Genomic DNA, 20350 nt, shown 5'->3' with positions numbered 1-20350 from the left:
GATATGGATGCAGCATTTCTTCAATGTGTCCGTTAGTAATGTGAAAATGTCCTTTTGTTTTAAAAATAGTCTATAGGTGTCAAGAAATAGCTGTCATAGTACTGAGAGCAGAATAGATTGTGGATGTTACTCAACATGGCTCCATATCCCAGATTATTGCCTTAAAGGATCTTTTTTTAAATTTAATGTGTATTTATGTATTGAAAAATTGTGTCAGATTAGCATATCCCTCTTTAAATTGTAGGATATAAATATATCCCTTAAAGGCTGAATGGAAATGTAAATGAGTATACCTCCACTTTGGTTAATTAGAATTTGCCGAGCACCATTCATAAAGCAAATCTTTAAACTAGAAAGAGAGCTTTTTTTTCTTTCTTTTTGGTGTTTGTTGCTCTCACCCCTCGGGCTCAAATCTGCTCAAAAGCCCCTCCAACAGTCCACTGCCTCCACGAGATTAGAACGAGCCATTCACCAACCACAATGCCCCTGCTTCTGCTGCACCATGCCTTCCAAGGAAGCCTGCTCTTGTGGGATTATAGACATTTTTCCGACTTGTGCAAAACCAATCGCAGATCCACGCACCGACAAACTACTGCACGCACATACTGTAGAAATAAGGCCACATTGATAGCCGGTATGAAAATAGTGTCTCAATCAAGATGACACATCAGGGTCACGCCAATTTCGACTTGGCCCCTTCAATGTGTGAAGGCCACAAGGAGCATGACATCTGGGCCTGCGATGGAGGACTGGTCTCTCAGTCGCTGCCCCCTGTTATTGCTGTAACAGGATGGACTCTGCTGCTTTCAGACATGGTCAAGACACACATGTTGAACACTGTTCGCTCCGTTTTGCTCTTGGTTACATAAAAGGAAGGAACCAATGGAAGCGGTTCAACAGAGTGGACACGGTATGGAATGATAATTAATCCACATGGATAAATGCATGATTTTACTACGGACTGAATGGAATAAGTTGCCCCAGCAGTGTCGCACATGTTGGCTCAAATGTTGCCTCCATAGCCTATACAAATGGCCGATAAAGACCTTATTATTTGCATAATTCCAAATGTGTTATGCCTGAATAGAATGTGAGGCTGCACCCATATCTACAGCATCCCGAGTGCACAACGTCTGGGGAATTTGCATGATTGCCTGTAGATTATTTCAACATTATCCATTCCCCCTCCTCTTTTTTCTTATTTCCGTGGCTCTCTGCTGTGAGGGTGCACACACATCCTTGGGCAAAAGAATCTAAAATAGATCATACAAGCAACTGGAGTAGATGCACAGGAAGCAGCTCACGGGCACACTTGAGTCATGCTGGCAAGATCATGCACCCTAAGCTGACAGCCCAACACACCCGATTACCAAGCACGTCATTTCTAGAATGCAGCCGTAGCCTCACTATAGGTCGCATACAAGGGCGGAAGTATTGCCATCATTGTGATTTACCTATGAATGACTGTTGAATGTGGGATTGATTGAGTGCAGGGTCGGTGCGTACTTTAAGATTGAGCATCTCTGGCTCCAACAATTGTGGCTCATTCATTCTGTCATGTGGACTGCTGGCAATGGCATAACCTTTGAGGAGGGAAGGGAAGACAACACGGTCACTCTGGATAACAGTCTCACGATGAACAGAAACAGACCCTGTCAGGCCATCTCAACATCAGCTCTCAGCTGCACACCACCGCCAACACACTCTCCCAATCGCTCTTTGCCTTTTCCTCACTTCCTCCTTCGATCAGTTAAGACAGCTCCTTCTTGATTAGGCCATCTTGTGTGGCGTGCATGTTACATTGATTTGGCAGGGTCCTATTAATACATTTCTCCTTTGCAACCCTCCATGTTGCATGCTCCATCTTTGACCTGTTTTGTCGCGCCACATTTGGCTTGCCATAAGGCCGTATGGTGCTTGACACAGCCAGTTATTTCTTACCAATACAGTTGGCTTACACTTCATACTTTTATATATTATTGATTGATTTGTAAATGATTGATTTTAAGGGCCATCTGCTTTGCAGTTGCATGACTGTGCTGCCATTTTGTGCTCCTTCAAGGTAATGAATTGCTTCCAATTAGGGCATACAAATGATGGGCTAATATTTCGTGTTACAGACTATATTTTTCCTACAAGATCAGGAACCCATGTAATTATTCAAATGAACGCTCTTAACAGATGTGCATTGAAACAGTTAGAACTGGGCACTGAGCAGGAGATACATGTTTGAACCGTCACTAAAGGGCATTCTCATGTCTCATTATGAGGCTTGTTAGGCCCCACATTACAGCGGCTTGACTAAACAGCTGTAATGTGGAAAGTGACCCAACACCAATATGAGCAGCAATGTTTTCCCTCACAAGTCCATCTACTACTCCTGTCTTCCAGGGCCCTATCTCTTTCCTCTGATCTGTCTGCCCCCCCCCCTCACCCGCCTTTGCCCCCCGTGTGTTTGGCAGTCACACAGTCGGCCATGTGTGTGCTGAAGACGTTACATAATGCCCTCCTTTCACTGCACTCCAGATCAAAGAGACCAATCCAGCACAGAAAAATGGCTCCTTACTGATTTTTCTTCTCTTCCACCTGCACATTGTTTTATCAGACTTAAGGGCCCAGAGAGTGTACAGTAGACTGCTTTACTATCTGCTCCAACATTCCCCTTCATGTTGAAACGCTTACAGAGCAAATGGGGAATGGTCAGAGGTTCAATGTAAAGAAGAAAAAAAAAAGCCCCAGGTTCGAAAGACAAGATTCTTCATGTACATAAATCTTTAGATTGCACCTTTCATTCACACATTTGATGTGTATTATATACAAATACAGGGAATTTGACTTTGACCCTGTCAGAAGAAAGCATCAAATTAGGTGAGCTGTGGAGATTGATTTTAATTAAAAAAATGTAATTGCTTCACGGAAAAGCTACAAAACGGTTGAATACGTCGTAGCTTTAACGTTGTATCCACAGGGGCTGGCCTCTTTTACAAAAGGAAAAACATCCTTAAAAAAATGATGCAATTTTGATGAAATGACTATTGAGAAAGGGTTTTGCAGATCTCTTTTTTAACTCCTTTGTGCACAGGGAGAATGATTGTCACTGTGACGCAGTTACATTTTCAGCATCCTCACACAAAGCCAGGTAGCCTCGATACATCAAACAGAAATAAATAGAAAACAAGGTCAAAACTAGAAAAAACCCAAATCCTGTCTCTATCAAGTGGAAGAAATGGTGACACAGAGAGAGAAAGAGCAAGAGCATCAAAGGCTGTCAAAGAGGCCGGGTCTGTCCACAGCGTTGTAAGTATTGAAATAATGAGTGTGTGCTGGGGGAACATTTACCCCAATGCCAAATGTAGACAGCGCATTTTGAGACTAAAGGGCACTAATGACAAGATAAAGGAAAGAAAAAAGCTGATCCGTTAGTGTACAAGTGTGAGGAAGTACTCTGTAAGAGGAGAAATGTGTTCAGCCTTTGCACGGTGGTCTAACAGGATGAGGAACTGTATTTGGCGCTTGAAGGTGTATGTATAACATGTCTCCCCACCATGAGCCTCAGCCCTATTTGATTTCCTCTGAAGACCTGGGATCAGCAGCAGTCCTTATTTCAGTAAAAAAAACAGTGATGGAGAGAGGTTGGTGGTGTGAGAGAGCGGAGCATCAGGGTTATCTCCGGTCCTCAGCATCGGGGGAATGTGCCAGGAACCAGGAATGAAAGCATCTTTAGGGCACTGCACATGCTTGCAGTAGTGCAGACGGTGAGCTGTGCGGCTGCAGCATCAAATGAAAAGGCTTCAGAGTGGGTTTGGTGCTCAAACTGTTATCCCACCTGACAGTGTCTGGTTTGGGGTCCAGTGGTGCACGCGGCATACGTAAGTGGCTGGTCACCTGTAAGGCAGAGTGATAGGGTGTGACATTAGGCCCGGCCAGAGGATGTTTGACACAGGAACTTCACTCCATCTCCAACACTTTGCCTCCCTTCATATTGTCAGACCTATTTGATAGTTCCAAGCTCAGATCCACGGTCTTATTTATCAAATGTAGGGTTGTATTTCATGGCCAGAATATGGAAACATGATGAAATAATTAAGTAAAAAGGTTGGCCATTGATTGTAAAGTAAAGTTATTTAAAAGTATCACATTTCCACAAATCCTAACTTTTTTTATCAAATGCTTTTTTATAGTTACATTATAAAATCTTTGTAGCTTTAAAATAACACTAGTATTCCTTATGATATCTTTAGAAAATAACCAGTGGCATTCAAAGTTCGATTCAGGTTTGAGGAGGAATTTAATCAAAATAGATAAAAGATCGGCTATACCTTGTGTAAGCACTACACAAAAGGAGAGGATGTGATATATTTTAAATTAAATACATTAGCACTGAATAACTAAATATGATGTGAGCCTAATCCGGTTTAATTTAATATGAAAAACATAGCATCTGCCCATGTGAAATGATGTCTTCTGTGCTGCTGAGTAGAAATGTGTCCTTCACGTGTGTCATAGTAGGTTTCTGACCTCAGTGATCCCGGCTGTGTCTCTCAGCCCTGCAGTGCGTAGGCAGCTCTCGGGCGTCTCACCTGTCACCGTTTATGTCAGAGGAATCAATCAATCAATCAATCAATCAATCAATCAATCAATCAATCAATCAATGTTTATTTATATTGCCCAATATCACAAATGTTACATTTGTCTCAGTGGTCTTCACAGTGTGTACAGAATATCGTACAAGGAAAAACTTCCGAAGAAAACCCAGTTTGAAGGGAACATGGGAGAAACCTCAGGGAGAGCAACAGAGGAGGGATCCCTCTCCCAGGACGGACAGACGTGCAATAGATGCCGTGTGTAAATTTAAAAGATAATACATTTGCAACATAGGTAGACCAAATGTTTGGAAATGCATGTGTGTATAATAGGAAGATGAATCCACGAGGATATCCAAGGAGAGAGCGGGGCTGAGGTGCCCGAGGAGGAGGAAGGACAGACTAGGCAGGACTCTGTGTCCCTTCCTGGTCCGGCTCACTCATCAGTGAGCACAGTTTCCTCTCTGACAGATGAGAATAGAAAGCACGCACCACATCAAAGCTGTGAATCACTGCAGCCCTGAGTCCACACGTGCACTGAAGGCCCTCAGACCTCTTAATCATCGCGTGTGCCTCTGTGTGTGCATGTTGTTTAAGGAAGAGAATGAGACAAACAAGGAATGAATGAGCTTGTGAGCATACGACAGTGCTTCTATTAAAGTTGCCCGTGTGTTTTTAACATGTCAGAAAGAGTCAACCGCATCTGAACAGGCCGTCAAAATGTTTCCCAGAGCATTGCATTGTACGTGTCTCTCGTGTTTGCCTCAGTTTTCGGTTCATATTTGAGGGAGCGGGGATATTTATGTATGTGGGTCAGCTTAAATATCTGCCTCTTATAAAGTGTAGTCAAGGGCATAACTACATGAGTGAAAATGTCATGCAACAGGAGGGATAATGCATGCAATGCACGTGTGGAGGTCACTTTGTCACATTTGCATATAAAATAGGGCCAAAAATAATCACATCAGCTCACAGAACAACACCCAAAAGCACAAAGACAATGAAACTGTGATTCTCACCTACTGTTAATACAAAACAGCAATGCAAGAGTTTTTGATTACCTTCAATGTACTTAAAGGTACGTTTGAGAAACCGGCTCGAGATACACTTTTTGTTATATTCCATGGAATGCTCTTAACATCCCGATAGCAATGAATATCTTAAGTGCTTTGACAATCCATAAAAAGATGTCATCTGTGGAAGCCGTAGCGCTGTAAAAAGCACGACCAATCATCTGAGGGGCTCTGTAAGGAAGTGGCAGTTTTTTTCCGGCTGTGTATTTTCAAATTCTCGCGCACTCGAGCTGGTTTCTCCAAAATGACCTACCCCACCTTTAACATTACTTTGAATGAACAGACATGAGTCATGAACCTTCCTACTCACCTGTGCCTCACCTTTCACCTCACATTCACTTCCCAGCTGTACTCAACTGAGCAGACTCAGCCAACATCCTGAGGAGTGAAGTGTTATGTGTGTGCTGCGTAATCTGACAAGAATTCATTTAGAAAGCAGGTCTTTATAACACTTTGCCTGAAGCAGCTGCCTGCCTTGTACACTTATCAAGAGTTTTTGTACACTTCACATATTCACACTTGTTTGTGCATCCGCTTATGCAAACTGTACACATAGTACATGCATATACAAGCAGAATGTGTACACTGTGGACACACAGAGGTGCAGCATTGCTAGTCGGTGTGGGTTAAGTTCCAGGACATTTGCTAGAGAATAATGAAATTCGGTGGACAAAACTGTGCGTTTCTTCTGTTGTCCATTCTGTGTAAGAGCAGGGAAACAAATAACTCAGTTTGATGTCGGCAGAGTTTTTCATTTGTCAGCTATTATCAAAGTCGCCCAGGGTAGAGCACAGGCCTGAAACCCTTTGGGCAGGGAATCCAGGAGGAAGCCATTAGAGAAGCTTCAGTGGAGAACTAGCCCTTCCTCCCACTAGCTTCACATCAGAGCACAAGATCATTCAGAGCACCCACTGTGCGTGACATCCAGGCAGAGTAACATGTCTTGCTCACCATGTGGAATTTCTCCCCTTCGCTTACGTTTCCCATAAACTATTCAGTCCTTTGAAAAAGCCTGCTCTGATAATAGTCGATTGGTATGAGAAAAAACCCTGGCTCCAATATTCTAAAAAAGACAAATGTATATTCAAATACATGCCAGTCCATACACACACATTCAGCCAAACACACTTGAAATTAGAAATAAATTATTCGACACATATGTACAATAAGACAAATATTGCAGTTTATTTTCCCTATATGTCCTGCACCCTGATTCCAGTTTCCAATGCTTCACTCGGCCTGATTTGCATTCAGGGTTTGACCCAGGCAGTAATCTACAATGACTCATTGGGGAGACATTATAAGCTGTGACAAAAGACAAGAAGCACTACAGCAAACTGAAAGTAGCTGGGGACAGTCTTCCTGATTAGCTAAAATCGTCCTCTTTATTGTGACTCAAAATTCACTCACAGAGATTCACTTTGGTCACAGATGCTTCAATATTCCTTCATTGAAAATGCCGTCCCCTTTTTAGATGATACAGGAAAACTATACAGTTCTGTGTACAGAAACAGACATTTGAATAGTACACATATTTTCATTAGACATCAGACAGGTGCAAGGTTTTCCGTGTGATGTTGAAGGTTTATGAGCTGCCAAAAGCGGCAAAGTGGGGAAGGGTAATGTCATGTAAATTGAAGTCCTTTTTGAAGGGTCTATATGTATAGGGATTTGTTAATTCAAACCCATAGATTTCTTACGACGTGGGTGATAAGCGCTTATGATTTGTGACAGAGTAACCTCTTTGGCATGGGATTCAGACTTACATTTGCATCTGTACTGAAATCATATGCTCCGCTTGCCGCCGAGCTGCCTGAACAAACTGCAATATTTGCTGTGTCACGAGAGCACGGTATCAAACGGAAAAAATCATTGGGAATCCACAATTTCACATGTCCCAGAGTGCACCCGGTAATCTCAAATCTCACCCAGCTGCACGGCATACATGCTTGATAAGTAAGCAGCAGTGCAGTTTGCGTGCATGTGCAAAATGACACCTTCAAAAGTGAACTGGTAAACAAGTTCATTTCAGAAAGGTTCATATTCAGATTGGAAAATGGAGCCCAATTAGCATATATGCAGAGAGGCTTTGCATGCTTGACATCCTCTCAGCCCCTCTGCTGGAAATAGCCATGCACACAACATCCTCTGATTACATTGATATGTAGATTCATGCATCTGCAAAGATTAGTTATTCATTAATGTATTTGCTTTGAATTCTCGGGTGAATGTACCTCAGACAGAAGACAGAAGTCTGGAGCAAACCAAATGCACCAGAGGAAAAATGTCACAAATGATCACACAAAATCCACATCAAAAATATGCAGGTTCAGTGACCCACCACAACATAAACCCAATAGGGCGTTCCGATAAAAAAACTGGGGTTAACAACAGAGTAGTATACACATAATTATCAGCCTTTTCATCTTCAGCAGAATTAGTTTCCCTTCCTTTAAGTGGGCTATGAGGATTAATCATTGCAGCCTGTGTGAGTTTATAAGCTGTAGCGTTCTGTCATCCTTTCATAAAAGCATCATGGATCACCAGTTTGCTTCTTCAGTGTCCTCTCTTGCGGCCAAACTGCAAGCACTTTTTAACTTTAAAAATAGGCTCGCCACAGTGAGCGCCAAGAAATGCTAAATACCAAACAATGTCCCCTCGCTCAGATCTGGCCGCAAAATGGAGCTAACAGACCCAGACATTGTATAAAAAATTGTGTCATATTAATTAGTGCTTTTTAATATGTATTCATGTGTACAGTGCTGGTACATACACATGCAAACTGTACATATTTGATGGTCCACTTCCTGAATACACCCCTTTATCACAGTGACAGAATACATGGGCTGCAGATCATTCACATAATGAGATAAGAAATGATGGGGGGGTTTGGGACTTGATCTCTTTATTTGCTCATTAAGGCGAGAAAGAGAAAACTGATGAACATGGGCTGACAAAATGAGAACAGAATAATACAAAGTAGCAAGAGTGATTGAGTGAAAATCCAAGCTGTTTAGACATCAGCATCAACTTTTCCACCATCTTCAACTGCTGTCTTCAGGGGTCAGTCATCTTAGGAACAAATGTTACACTGAAATGTGTGACCTGTCAGATTTAGTGACACAACGGGGTCAGCTATATAAAATAGACTGTCCAAATATTGACAGGTCTCTTTAGGCAGACCTTTAATAAGGATAAAGGTTATTTGTATAGCACCTTTCAAACAATGCTACAATTGTTGTCTAAGTGTTTTAGAGAAAAACAGAACACAATTAAATACAAAGAATGAAATGATGTAGAAACCGTATTGAAACAAAGGAAGTAAAATAAACCTTGTACAACACAGTAAAACAAACCAGTGAAAAAACGTAATAAAATAGAGGCTATTCTGAAAATGTGGGTTTTTAAAAGAGATTAAAAAGAGTTTCCCGCTCTGATCTCCTCAGGCAGCCCTGGCAGCGACGGCTCTCTCCTCTATGTTTGTACCTGGACTTTGGGACGACCAGCAGCCTTGCTTCTGAGGATCTCATGGTGCAGGAGGGGACAGAGGGCAATAAGAGGTCAGACAAATAGCTCACCGTCTCCCAGGGCTTTTTAAGTGAGCAATAGAACCGTAACATCGATTTCTAAAAGCAACTATACACAAATAATCACTAATCCCAATCCAGATATTATTAGGTGACAATGTCTTACTGCACCTTTTTTAAGTATCTAAATACTATAGAGGATCCATTTTCAGTGATGTGTGAACTATGATCAAACATCTGAAGAGGCAATGAAGCCAACATTCCTAATTCAATCAATGAGTCACAGCAATTAGCATGACACTAAGGTGGCAGCAAGTATTGGTTGTTTGAGAAAGAAGAAAGAAGTTATGAATTAGGTCAGCTATTTGTACATCCTCTCTGGAAAAAAATAAATATAAATATATACTGAATATATATTGGTACATTTGTAAAGACGTTTGATCCATCACTGCTGAAGCTGTGGAAGACTAATGGTGTTCTGCGAGATTGGTCCCACTCCCAACTAATCAAGACCTTCCTCGTCGCTGTCCTCCCCCTGCCAAAAACAATGATCTATGGCTCCTGTTGATGGAAGACATCAGTTTGGGTTATCTATGGTTTTCACAGGTAATGATACAATGACACAACTGGGAATAAAGGGGGATAGTTTATTTGAGCTGCCATTAGGGGCATTATTCAAACCCCAGTCCACTCCAACAGAGCTTTCTGTCCATAACAACCCACCCCCCTCCCTTTCTCCCCCCCCCCCCCCCCCCCACACACACATACAGCTACACACAGGCACACACAGTTTGCCACGAGCTACTAGAGGGGACATCTCATTCTTTTATCCACGGCGAGTCATTGTGGTGGTGTCAGCTGGTGCTGTCTCTTTTATCACACTGGAAGCTAATGGAAGCAGCAACGGCAGGAGGTGGGGGAGAAGATGCAGGCACGCACGCACGCACACACACACGCACGCACGCACGCACACGCACACACACACACACACACACACACACACACACACACACACACACACACACACACACACACACACACACACACACACACACACACACACACACACACACACACACACTCAAATACACGGAATCAAACACACAGAGCCATAAGAGGTTGTGGAGATGGGGCGGGTGGGCACGCCAGGCCCCCGGGCAGGAGCTGTTCTGTGGGGATGTTTTTCATGCCGAGGCCTCTCTATCAGCTTGTGTTTCTGACACTTAATAAACCGCAAGGAAGGGCTAGAAACAATTTTCTCTATTTCTCTTTTGATGTTTCATTTTACTGTAATGGTTATTTCCCTTTTCCCCCCATGGTAGAATAAAGCTATAGTGACAGAGGAGGTTTTGTTTGATTTTACACGTCCAACATGGGTTCTTTCTAAATACACAAAAAATGAATCCAGCTATAAAACACTTTGTACTGAATTCCACTTCATTCCTGCTGGTTAATGTATTGGTCTTACATGTTTCTATATGTTTGGCTTGAAATACACTAAAGACAACAGGGTTCATCTACAAGCGAGTAAACAATAGCCAATTACTGCTAGAGGATTCAGCGCAGAAAACGTCTTTTGATAGGATAGTTCAGTTGACCTAATTTCCTGATAACAGTGTTGAAAAGCGTGGGGTTGCTACTTGAAACACACATGCTATAAGGGACATATGCCAGGCATATATTGAATTTATATTTTCTATAATTCTTTATTTTTTCAGTCTTTTTCTGTTTGTATAACATAACAATCGTGCTTTATCATGTGACACCATTTAAATACATATCATGTTTATATTATGTTTTACATTAGGCAGCGAGACAGTTAAAAATATACAAAACAATATTGTTTTACTAGACTTAGTTTCTATTTTTAATATAATCCTCAGTATCTTCATTGTCATCATCATCTCGTATATTTCTGTAAGATATGTGCTTTAGCTTCTGTGATCAAAATATTATTGCAGAAAACAGCAACTCCATTTTTTCAACATTTAGACAATAACTTCCAATGTATTACAGACATTCACAGTTACATGTTTTACACAGTACAGTTTTACAACAAAGTTCCAGAGAAAACTGTGGTAGAGTAACTTTATACAAAATTCACAGGACATGAACTGTAGCCATTTCACATTTTCGCTCAGTTGTTTTGCTTTTCAAAGTAAACATGTTCTGTTCAACCAGATGCCTTTCACAGTAGCTGCCATAGAAGCAAACTAGCATTGTCCTAACACGCCATGGCAAAAGTCTGGGGAAATTAAAGCTTGTGCTTTTCACTAGTAAAGCAAAGACAACATAAACAAAAAGAGAAACAGACCACTTGCTTACTGGCCTGGACTTATACATCTACATATGTATTGCTGAATACATATTGATCAAACTATAATTGATCATTACACATAAAAAAGACTTTACTTAAACACAGAGTTGGTCCAGGTTTTTGTGCTAGCATACAAAGTTGTATTTTGTAATTCTGCCAGTCATGTAAACAGACTATGGCTTTGTTGAAATTGGTGTATTGGCTTAAGGCCTTCTCTCTTCTTCTTTTTTTATTGTTCGTCAGGAGACATTTCAGAAAGTTTTCACTGATGTTCCTGAGGAAAGCATGCAAGACGTAAACAGGATTGACTGTCAGCATGAAGGGATAGTCAATGTTTGTAAATCACTTCTCTAACCCCGTGCTTTTTTTTGTTGTACTTCTTTGTACCCTGTGCTTTGCCAACCAAACACTAAATGGCATAGTTTTTGCTTTTGTCTGCCTATTGATTTTGGTCCTCCATCACAACACATATAGTATAAAACATCCTAAAAATAATTCTAAAAATGTTTCGATCACATAAAAGTTTCCCCTTTTTTTTTACTGAAAAAAAAGGAAGGAAAAATAACAGTCTCTCTCACACACAACATCTTTTGCAAGAGCTCCTAAACATGAACTTCTTATTGGCATTGTGCTTACTCCCCGTTTGTCTTGTGGCCTGTAGTTTACCTCACAGAGTGCAACGTTTGGAAAAGAGACAACTGTGTGAGGTTTGGTAAACATCCACAATAAAATTGACGACATCCCTTCCACTTCAATGATGTCAATTTTTCACTACTTCATCTACTATATTCACACGGTATTTACTTGAATCATGAAGATATTCAACAAATCTCTAAACTATATCTCTGTTTTTTTCTTTTCTCACAGTATTACACAGTATGTTTACATATTTTTTTTTTTTACTCAGATGTATGGTTGTATTTGTCAACACTAACAGTCTTTGACATTGTTTTCTGAATGAAAACCAACAATAAGACATAATTGGTATGGTTTTTACAAATGCAGAAAAAATTAAAGATGGTTTGAAAATCAGTTTTGATCACATATTGCCCCTGGAGGTAGGTGAATCAATTAAAATCTTGGAAGTCCTTTGTAATGTTCTCTTTTGTCAACGTGCTCCATGAGGGTTTCTTTGTTGTCTACACATTGGCCTCTGCATTGGTCAGGTTAGAGGTTGGGCTCGTTGGGTTTGGGGGGATAATAGGCTCCGTTGGGCTTGCTGGGTTGGGTGGTGGGACGGTCGGGCTAACAGTTGTGATAATAGGGTTAGCCGGACTGGCCGTGGTGGTGGCGGTGGTGATGGTGACAGTGGGACTAGTTGCCGGGTTCACCGGGCTAGTGGCAGTGGTTGGATTTGCTGGCAGAGGGGCCGGGTTAGCTGGAGTCACAGGGCTGGTGGTGCTGACTGGAGCTGGAGTGGTGGGGCTGGCAGGGTTAGCCGGGGCCGGGGCCGGGCTGACAGGGCTGGCGGGGTTGACAGGGCTCGATAGGGTAGCGGTGTTGGTTTCTGCCTGCTGCTCAGGTCCATTCTCCAGAGGTCGCCTGACAACTGCAGGAGGGTGGAGCATTATCCTCAGTCGCTGGTAGAGAAGAACAAGACAAATCATTAAGGGGTTAACTTGCAGAATCAGAATAGATAGAAATATGGTGAAACAGGCTAGCAAGACCTCATCTTCACCTAACAAACCCAACAGAAAATACACTTCTTACCTCTTTGTAAGTTCCCTTGAGTCCGAGAAACATATAGACCATGTATCCTGGTATGAGAATCATGGAGGACATGGCCATGAGCCAGCCCACTCCCTGACCCCAGCCTGGGTACACATAGTCTCCCATTTTGAGAGGAACCATTTGTATGGCGCTGAACAAGAACACACCCTGTGGGAGACACGAGACGCTTTATGCACCCTGACAACACTGACTACAGGCAGCGCTGTCTCAGTGCGACATGGCTGCAGGCAGGTAATATTGACTTTATTTATTATTTCATTTTTCATGTCATGACATTAGATGTACGGTTGTATTAGTTCAAAGTACTCACACCAACAATGAGAGGGGTGAACACGACCCAGCACAGCTTCCACCATATACAAGGCTTGTAGCCAATCATCTCCTCAATGTTGTCGTAGAACTTGTCCACACCTGCGAGACAAATTAATCTATGATCAAAATATTCATAACCAATTTATTTCAATTTTGTGCCCATCTGCCATGCATAATGATGAGGACGGTGATGTGGAACACATGAGTTCTCCTGACCTTGAGGCTGAATGACGTTTAAAGGTGCGCAAACATGTCTGGATAGGTGTGACACTTTCTAACCTTCCTATCTACCCCAACTTTTCACGTGTGATAGTAAACTACCTTAATCTGTTAAATTGTAAAGAACATTTGAATGTTTTTGTGACACACACCGTAGAACCAGGATATGGAGATGCATTCAAAGAAGACCAAGAACAGGAGACACATTCCACTGGCAGAGTAGTAGTCAAACAGCTTGAACACATAGATTCCACCCTGGTTACAGAGAAACAGGAAAAGTGTTACAACTTCAGTTACACAAAGTAGATGCCTGCGCTGCATCTCATTGTGTGCCATTAATAACAAAAACGGCGCCTCTGCTGTACCTGTGTGATGTTTGAAAGTCCAATTATATAGGACACGAAACAGACGGCCGCGATGAAGATCTCTCGCCTTCCCCTAAGAGCTCTGGGATACTCGTCCACCAGTGCAGTGATGAAGCCTTCAACAGTGCAAAACTGAAAAAACAGAATAATAGAAACACAATTAAGATAGTGTGGACATGTGCACTATATGCATCTGCTGCTTTTTTGTTCTTTACCACAAATATGTTTTCAATACATACATTGTTATTTTTATTTATCTTGTAGAGGTCTGTGAATGTTTTGTAGAAACTTTTTTTTATTCAGTGTTATGTTGGTATTTAGGTTGACTGATGATGATAAAGAGTTGCTGTGTGCACTGAACCATGGGACAGAAACACTAACCTAATCTTCTGAATGACCAAGCATCCACTTCTTGCAGGCCATTCTGGCAATGGCTCGGATATGCAAAGACTATTTACCCAATTTACAATTTGGTCATACATTTGTGTCTTATACTTTGGAGTTCTGGTGGTTATATAACTGCATTTATAAAACGGACAAGTCAAATCAAGTAATCTGATTGGTTCTTAGCCGTGATATACTGAGCGTATACCACGGGTAGAATTGTAAGTTACTTTTCACAACAAGTCAGTATCCCTCCGCGTCTGAGAAAAACAGTATACAGTCGGGCCGAACCACGCCCCTTAGCTGTGATATAATGAGCATATACCACGGCCTGTCGTGAGCTATTGTTTGTTTGTTGATGTGGCCTATTCATACTGAAATAGCATACACAAGGGTAAGACACACAGACAGGAAGACCTGCGGCACATAGAGGTGATATAATTGCCTTAAAAAGACCTGACAGCTGATGTCAAAGCTCAGCTATATCTGTCCGTGAGGAGCAAATTGCATGCTTATCATGCAGAGACCAGGGGTGGGCAGCATGATATGTACCTGCATTTAAATATTTAGGTCAGCCCGTGAGCAGATCATCCCCAAGCCCCTTACCTGGCTGTCTATCCCCAGCATGAGCAGCATGGAGAAGAACAGAATGGCCCAGAGAGGAGACACGGGCAACTGGGTTACAGCCTCAGGGTAGGCCAGGAAAGCTAAGCCAGGACCTGGATAGCAAATAGGAGAGTCATATTTCATCAGGGTTATACTGATAGTACCCTGATGTGACAGCAACCACACACATTCAGATAGAAGTGATGATAAATGCTGTATTAAGTAGTCAGTATCAATGACAGTGCTCCTTTTGTGTGTGCAGCGACAGAAACATTAAAGAAGAAGAACATCTTACCTGAAGCTGCTACGTCTGCTATGGGTCTCTTTGTCACATTTGCCATGAAGCCAACAATAGAGAAGATGACCAAGCCAGCAAACATGCTGGTACAAGAGTTGATGCAGCACACAATGATAGAGTCTCTGGAGAGAGGAAACATGAAATAGACCCGTTGATATCGTGACTCTTTTCTTTCTCTGTGTCAAGCTTCCATAAACATTGCAAAGAGACTGAGGTCTGAAAGGGTAGTTGTGAGGATACATCACTGCTATTCATTTCTTTTGGTCATACAGATGTTTGAACATTTGTATAGTTTATGACAGACTTAAACAGATCTTATTAAAGAACTAATGATAAATCATGAAAATGATTTCATGTAGTTTTCATAAATGTAGATCTAGAGCGCACAAAATAAACACAATTATTTTGATGTAACTAATTGTTGATGTGACCTAGAACCATGGTGCTGCAGGAGATAACATTCAGGCTTTGCAATCACACTTGTTATTTTCCTCCCTCTCGCACGCACACCGAGACGAGAAACAGCCTTCTCCTTACATTGTTATTCAATTCATTAATAAGACCCTTAAAGGGCTCTTACAAAGTATCATTGAATATGGTCTTTAATGGGAGCATACAATACAGTTAAATAGCAGCAATTTAATTACCGCCATCTCCAGCCATTATGACTTGCTCTGATTAAATTCAATTTGCCAGCGTTCTTTATCTCTTTCTCAGAGATTATCTTTAGTCGTGAATCATCACCAGTCTTACCTGTAAACATTGTTTTTAAAAGGGTTATAGCTGCCCAGAGCTATAAGTGAGCCCAATCCCAATCCGTAGGAAAAAAAGATCTGCGTAGCTGCATCCAGCCATACCTGACAAAGAAGCACATCGTTTAGCTGCATGATGCCGAGCTCTCCTCTTTCAGGCATGCAGTACATGGGTATGAATGATATGCATTTATTACCTCAGATTCTTTGAGTTTTGCGAAATCAGGGGTGATATAGAACATAATTCCATCCATAGCTCCAGGTAGAGTCACCCCACGGATGAAGAGAATAAACAGCATGAAGTAGGGATATGTAGCTGAGAAGTAAACGACCTGTACAATGTGAGACAGCAGGATCAGCATCATTACACCACTGAACTATAAGTAAATGTATGATGCATACAGAATTTAAACATTTCGAATTTGAGCACCATACAGACATTTTCATGAAGGTTTTTAAGATGTTCTGTCTTCTTCCGAATAAAGAAAACATCTAAACAGATAAAAAGACCAAATATTTGGGAAAGAATTCCCTGGAGCTTCACTTTCAATTGCTATGTGCGTTTATAATACTGTGCAAGCAATTTGTGAGCAGCGTGTGCACTGTGCAGGGGGTGGGGTATTTTGTGACCAAAACAAATGTTATTTGCAATGGACACGTGATGTACTCGACTTTCTAAATGTGGCATCACAAGGGAGGGAAACTGCTCCAAGTAAAGGGAGAGGAGGAAACCAGATTGTAGCGTATGCTCCTCCTATCATCAATCCACACGCGGTATAGACACCGTGTCAGGAGAATTGGAATTAGAGGAGCCACCATGAGGCAGAGTGGGATTAGTGGACATGAGTGTTTGATGTCTCTTCTCTTATTATAAAATCAGTCTTGACAACGCTGACTGCAGTCTAAATGAATGATGAGGTTATATTAGACATTTAGACATATATAATTCTGAAATTTTGTGGGTTGCAGTATTGCATAAGATGTATTGGATACCGACATTTGGCAAACGTCTTACCTTCCCTGTCCAGGCAACCCCTTTCCAGATACAGAAGTACACAAGGACCCAGGCGATGGCCAGTGTTATTGCCAGTGGCGCTCGAATCTGGCCTGGTTTTTCCAAGCCATCGGTCATTTGATGCATGTTGCGCCTGTAAGTCAGAGCGAGCAACAATGGGACTATTATACACACAGGGGGGAAAAGCATGCAGCAGAGGAGGCTCTCTTGTATGTGTATCTGGGATGCAAGCTCTGCTGCTGTTAAAGCAAAAAGAAAGCAGTCAATATCTTACTCCCAAAACTCCACCACTGAGCTGGTGAGATTGGTGGTATCTACAATGGAGTAGTTTGTATAACATTTCTCTGTGTTCCAAGCGTTGTGACATGAGCTCCATGGAAGGTCCTGCAAAACAAAAATGATGGTGTTTTTTCCTGCTTGACACTTTTATGGATGTTATATTTCTTACACATATCACAGGTTTGGTTTTAGCTTTTTTATGAATCACATGAGCATACTATGTAATACTTACATATGTGAAGGAGTTGTACAGGTAGTAAATGGCCCACGAAATGATTACAATGTAGTAAATGTTTAGGTAGAAGGACACGACAGCTGCTGCAAGGCCCACACCTATCATACAGAAATGAATTAGGCAGTGTAAAACTATCATTGGATATGTGTTATTTGGCCTTCATAAATCCTGACTTAAATCATTGAAAGCAACGAACACCATACATATTTTTAAGACAGGCCTCATATAAAGACACTTTTGTCCAAAAATATTTTTTGTGAAGTATACCTTTAAACATAGGAGCCAGTTTCCACACACCAAGCCCTCCAATAGAGGTGTATTGACCAAGGGAGGTTTCCAGTAGAAACAAGGGCATCCCAGCAAATATTAGGGTCAAAAAATAGGGAATCAAGAAGGCTCCTGCATGGATAAAAGTAAATCAAGTTATACATTAAAAAAACAACAGTGTCAACTGCACTGACGCATCACTTAAAACACTTCAGCACAATGTCTATTAATTATGGTTCTAAATATATGTGATAGGCTATTTATTATTTTCATGTATTCGACACTGTCAATGAAATGCTCCAATATGCATCATGGAGCTGAATGGGCCATGCAGTTTGCATAAATTAGCAGTGAAAATATTGTTTACCTCCACCGTTTTTTCCACAGAGATAGGGAAATCTCCATACGTTTCCCAGTCCAATTGCATAACCCACACACGACAGGAGAAAATCAAATCTCCCTCCCCATGTTTCTCTAACAGGCAAATCCTTTAGATTCTTCTCGGATTTCACGTCCAGTGACTTGGGCTTGTCGTTAGTGGCCACCTCGTTCAGTTCTGTGACCTGTCCGTCCGTTTTGGTGCCGTTCGTCGCCATGTCTCTGGGTTTTGCAAAGGTCCTGGCAGTCGGACGAGAGGCTTCAACACCAGTCCACGTAGACAGCAGCTTCGCAGTTTCTAGAGCTTACCCGTAGATCAATTGTCTGGAGGTGAAGCCTGTGCACACACGGCTCTTCAATCGCCGTTAACCTGCAATCGTGAATAGAGCATTTGGTCGGTTTTTTCAGTAGGCGCTAAACATACGGTCACTTGTAAAGCAAACACATTTTCCACTGCATTTATTTACTCCTCGGCAGGTTCAACAATGCATTTGAATTACTAAATAGCAATTAAAAGAGGCACTCATTTATACTGAAATATGCGTTTGAAAACTCGCACTTATCTCATGATCATTTGACCGCCTGACACATTTTCATTCTTATCGAACTCAACAAACACTGATAAAAAAAACATCGTTAGCAAAGTAATGCTGGATTCTATCCCATAACTAAAACACATACGACATATTTCGCGTCAATTAACAGCATCCAAAACCAGATCAGCACACACATGATCGCCTTAACAAAGTCTGCAATTAATACAGCCACACACAAAAAGTGAAATGGATGTTTCTGACAAAAAAAGAAAACTTTAAGACAAATTACACGATCCAAACATGCACTCCACGCGCAAGACGCACCGCAGCAATAGCAAACAGCCGGCGATAATAACGCATTATAAAGTGGAGTCCAACAATTCCCATGCAGACTCTCCAAACAGTTATCCACATACAAAATTGCAAGCAGAATTGATACGGAGAGGTCTCAAATAAACTGGGACACAAAACGCATACTAGAGACAAAGGGATGTCCAATGAGTAAAATCTTTACTCACCAAGCTGCACAAATATCCACCCCATTCTATGCGCTTAATTGAGAACTAAACATGTTATCAAACGCACGAAATAGCGTCTCCACATTTGCACCATCCAATGGACGAGCGAACAGCGATCAATTCGGCATTTAATTGGCTGTAGCGTGTAGGTGCAGAACTCATCGTGCAGTCATTACATTGACCCCAGCAACACACTGACAGTCTCATTCACAATTTAATCACACGCACAATCGCTGCAACGACACATTAAAAAAGAGACATGCATTAACCAGACTCGTTAGTATGAGGTTTCCAAACACGCACACACGCAGACTCAATATTTCACCAACCAGTTTACTCACAATGAATCTGTGCTGTGTGCCGCCGAGGATACGCTGCCTGCCACAAATCTCGAAACGAGGTATCCTTAGATTCCTCCTGTGGATGAAGTTGTAAACTCCCAATATTTCTTGGAACATAAATAGATGTTACTTCCATTAAAAGACTTAAAGGGACCATGCAGCGTTAGAGATGTCCAAGCAGGAGCTGTCCAGCGGGGAGCAGTACTGAAGACCAAGAGGAGGAAGAGGAGGAGGAGGAAGAGGAGGAGGAGGCTGAATCAACACGGGCAGCAGCCGCTTCGCCTTGTGCGACTGTCTAACATCAACAACCAGAGACTCAACTCCCATCTACACAGCCTCAATGTCATCTCAAAGTCGCCCCCCTCTTCCTCTTCCTCTTCCTCCTCCTCCTCATCATCATCTATAGGCTACACTGACATCGCACTTGCAGTTTGTTTTTTAATATTTCCAAAAAAAATGTTGTACTCTTTCCCTCCGTTTTCATAATAAAAACCTATTCACATGTTTTGCCTTGACCTATAGCCATTCACGTTTTGCAATCCTAAAAACTGCAGAAAAATTAAGACAAACCCAATTTCAAAGTTCTCAAAATTGGTCAATTTTGGGGCTTTTTT

At 41.7% G+C, this 20350-nt stretch overlaps 1 protein-coding gene across 2 annotated transcripts; it reads right to left on the bottom strand.

Annotated features, from left to right (window-relative positions):
• Nucleotides 1-10869: 10869 nt before the first annotated feature.
• Nucleotides 10870-20094, bottom strand: slc6a1a (solute carrier family 6 member 1a). 2 transcript variants are annotated; one of them, XM_034087789.2, is made up of 15 exons: nucleotides 19737-20094; nucleotides 18331-18711; nucleotides 17964-18095; nucleotides 17694-17794; nucleotides 17457-17566; nucleotides 17183-17315; nucleotides 16365-16499; nucleotides 16169-16272; nucleotides 15413-15537; nucleotides 15118-15230; nucleotides 14128-14259; nucleotides 13915-14017; nucleotides 13542-13642; nucleotides 13211-13378; nucleotides 10870-13080 (listed from the first exon to the last, which is right to left on the bottom strand). In XM_034087789.2, the coding sequence occupies exons 2-15, from the start codon at nucleotides 18557-18559 to the stop codon at nucleotides 12640-12642; spliced, it is 2127 nt and encodes a 708-aa protein (XP_033943680.1). In that variant the 5' UTR covers nucleotides 18560-18711; nucleotides 19737-20094; the 3' UTR covers nucleotides 10870-12639. The 2 variants fall into 2 exon arrangements, with proteins under 2 accessions (XP_033943680.1, XP_033943681.1); XM_034087790.2 differs by lacking the exon at nucleotides 19737-20094 and adding an exon at nucleotides 19396-19476.
• Between the last annotated feature and the right edge of the window lie 256 nt (nucleotides 20095-20350).

Source organism: Pseudochaenichthys georgianus, chromosome 7 (genome assembly GCF_902827115.2).
Source record: "Pseudochaenichthys georgianus chromosome 7, fPseGeo1.2, whole genome shotgun sequence".
Lineage (NCBI taxonomy): Eukaryota > Metazoa > Chordata > Actinopteri > Perciformes > Channichthyidae > Pseudochaenichthys > Pseudochaenichthys georgianus.
The sequence above is the reverse complement of the archived record's forward strand: the minus strand, read 5'-3'. Positions and strand labels throughout refer to the sequence as shown.

Bases quoted from the DNA above. Each gene is read 5' to 3' on its own strand.
- slc6a1a (XM_034087789.2), bottom strand. From the start codon at position 18,559: ATGGCGACGAACGGCACCAAAACGGACGGACAGGTCACAGAACTGAAC. The intron at 16,500-17,182 runs GTAAGACGTTTG...CACATTGTACAG, and splicing joins GGGTTGCCTGGACAGGGAAG to GTCGTTTACTTCTCAGCTAC. The intron at 13,379-13,541 runs GTGAGTACTTTG...TGTCTCCCACAG, and splicing joins TCACCCCTCTCATTGTTGGT to GGTGTGTTCTTGTTCAGCGC.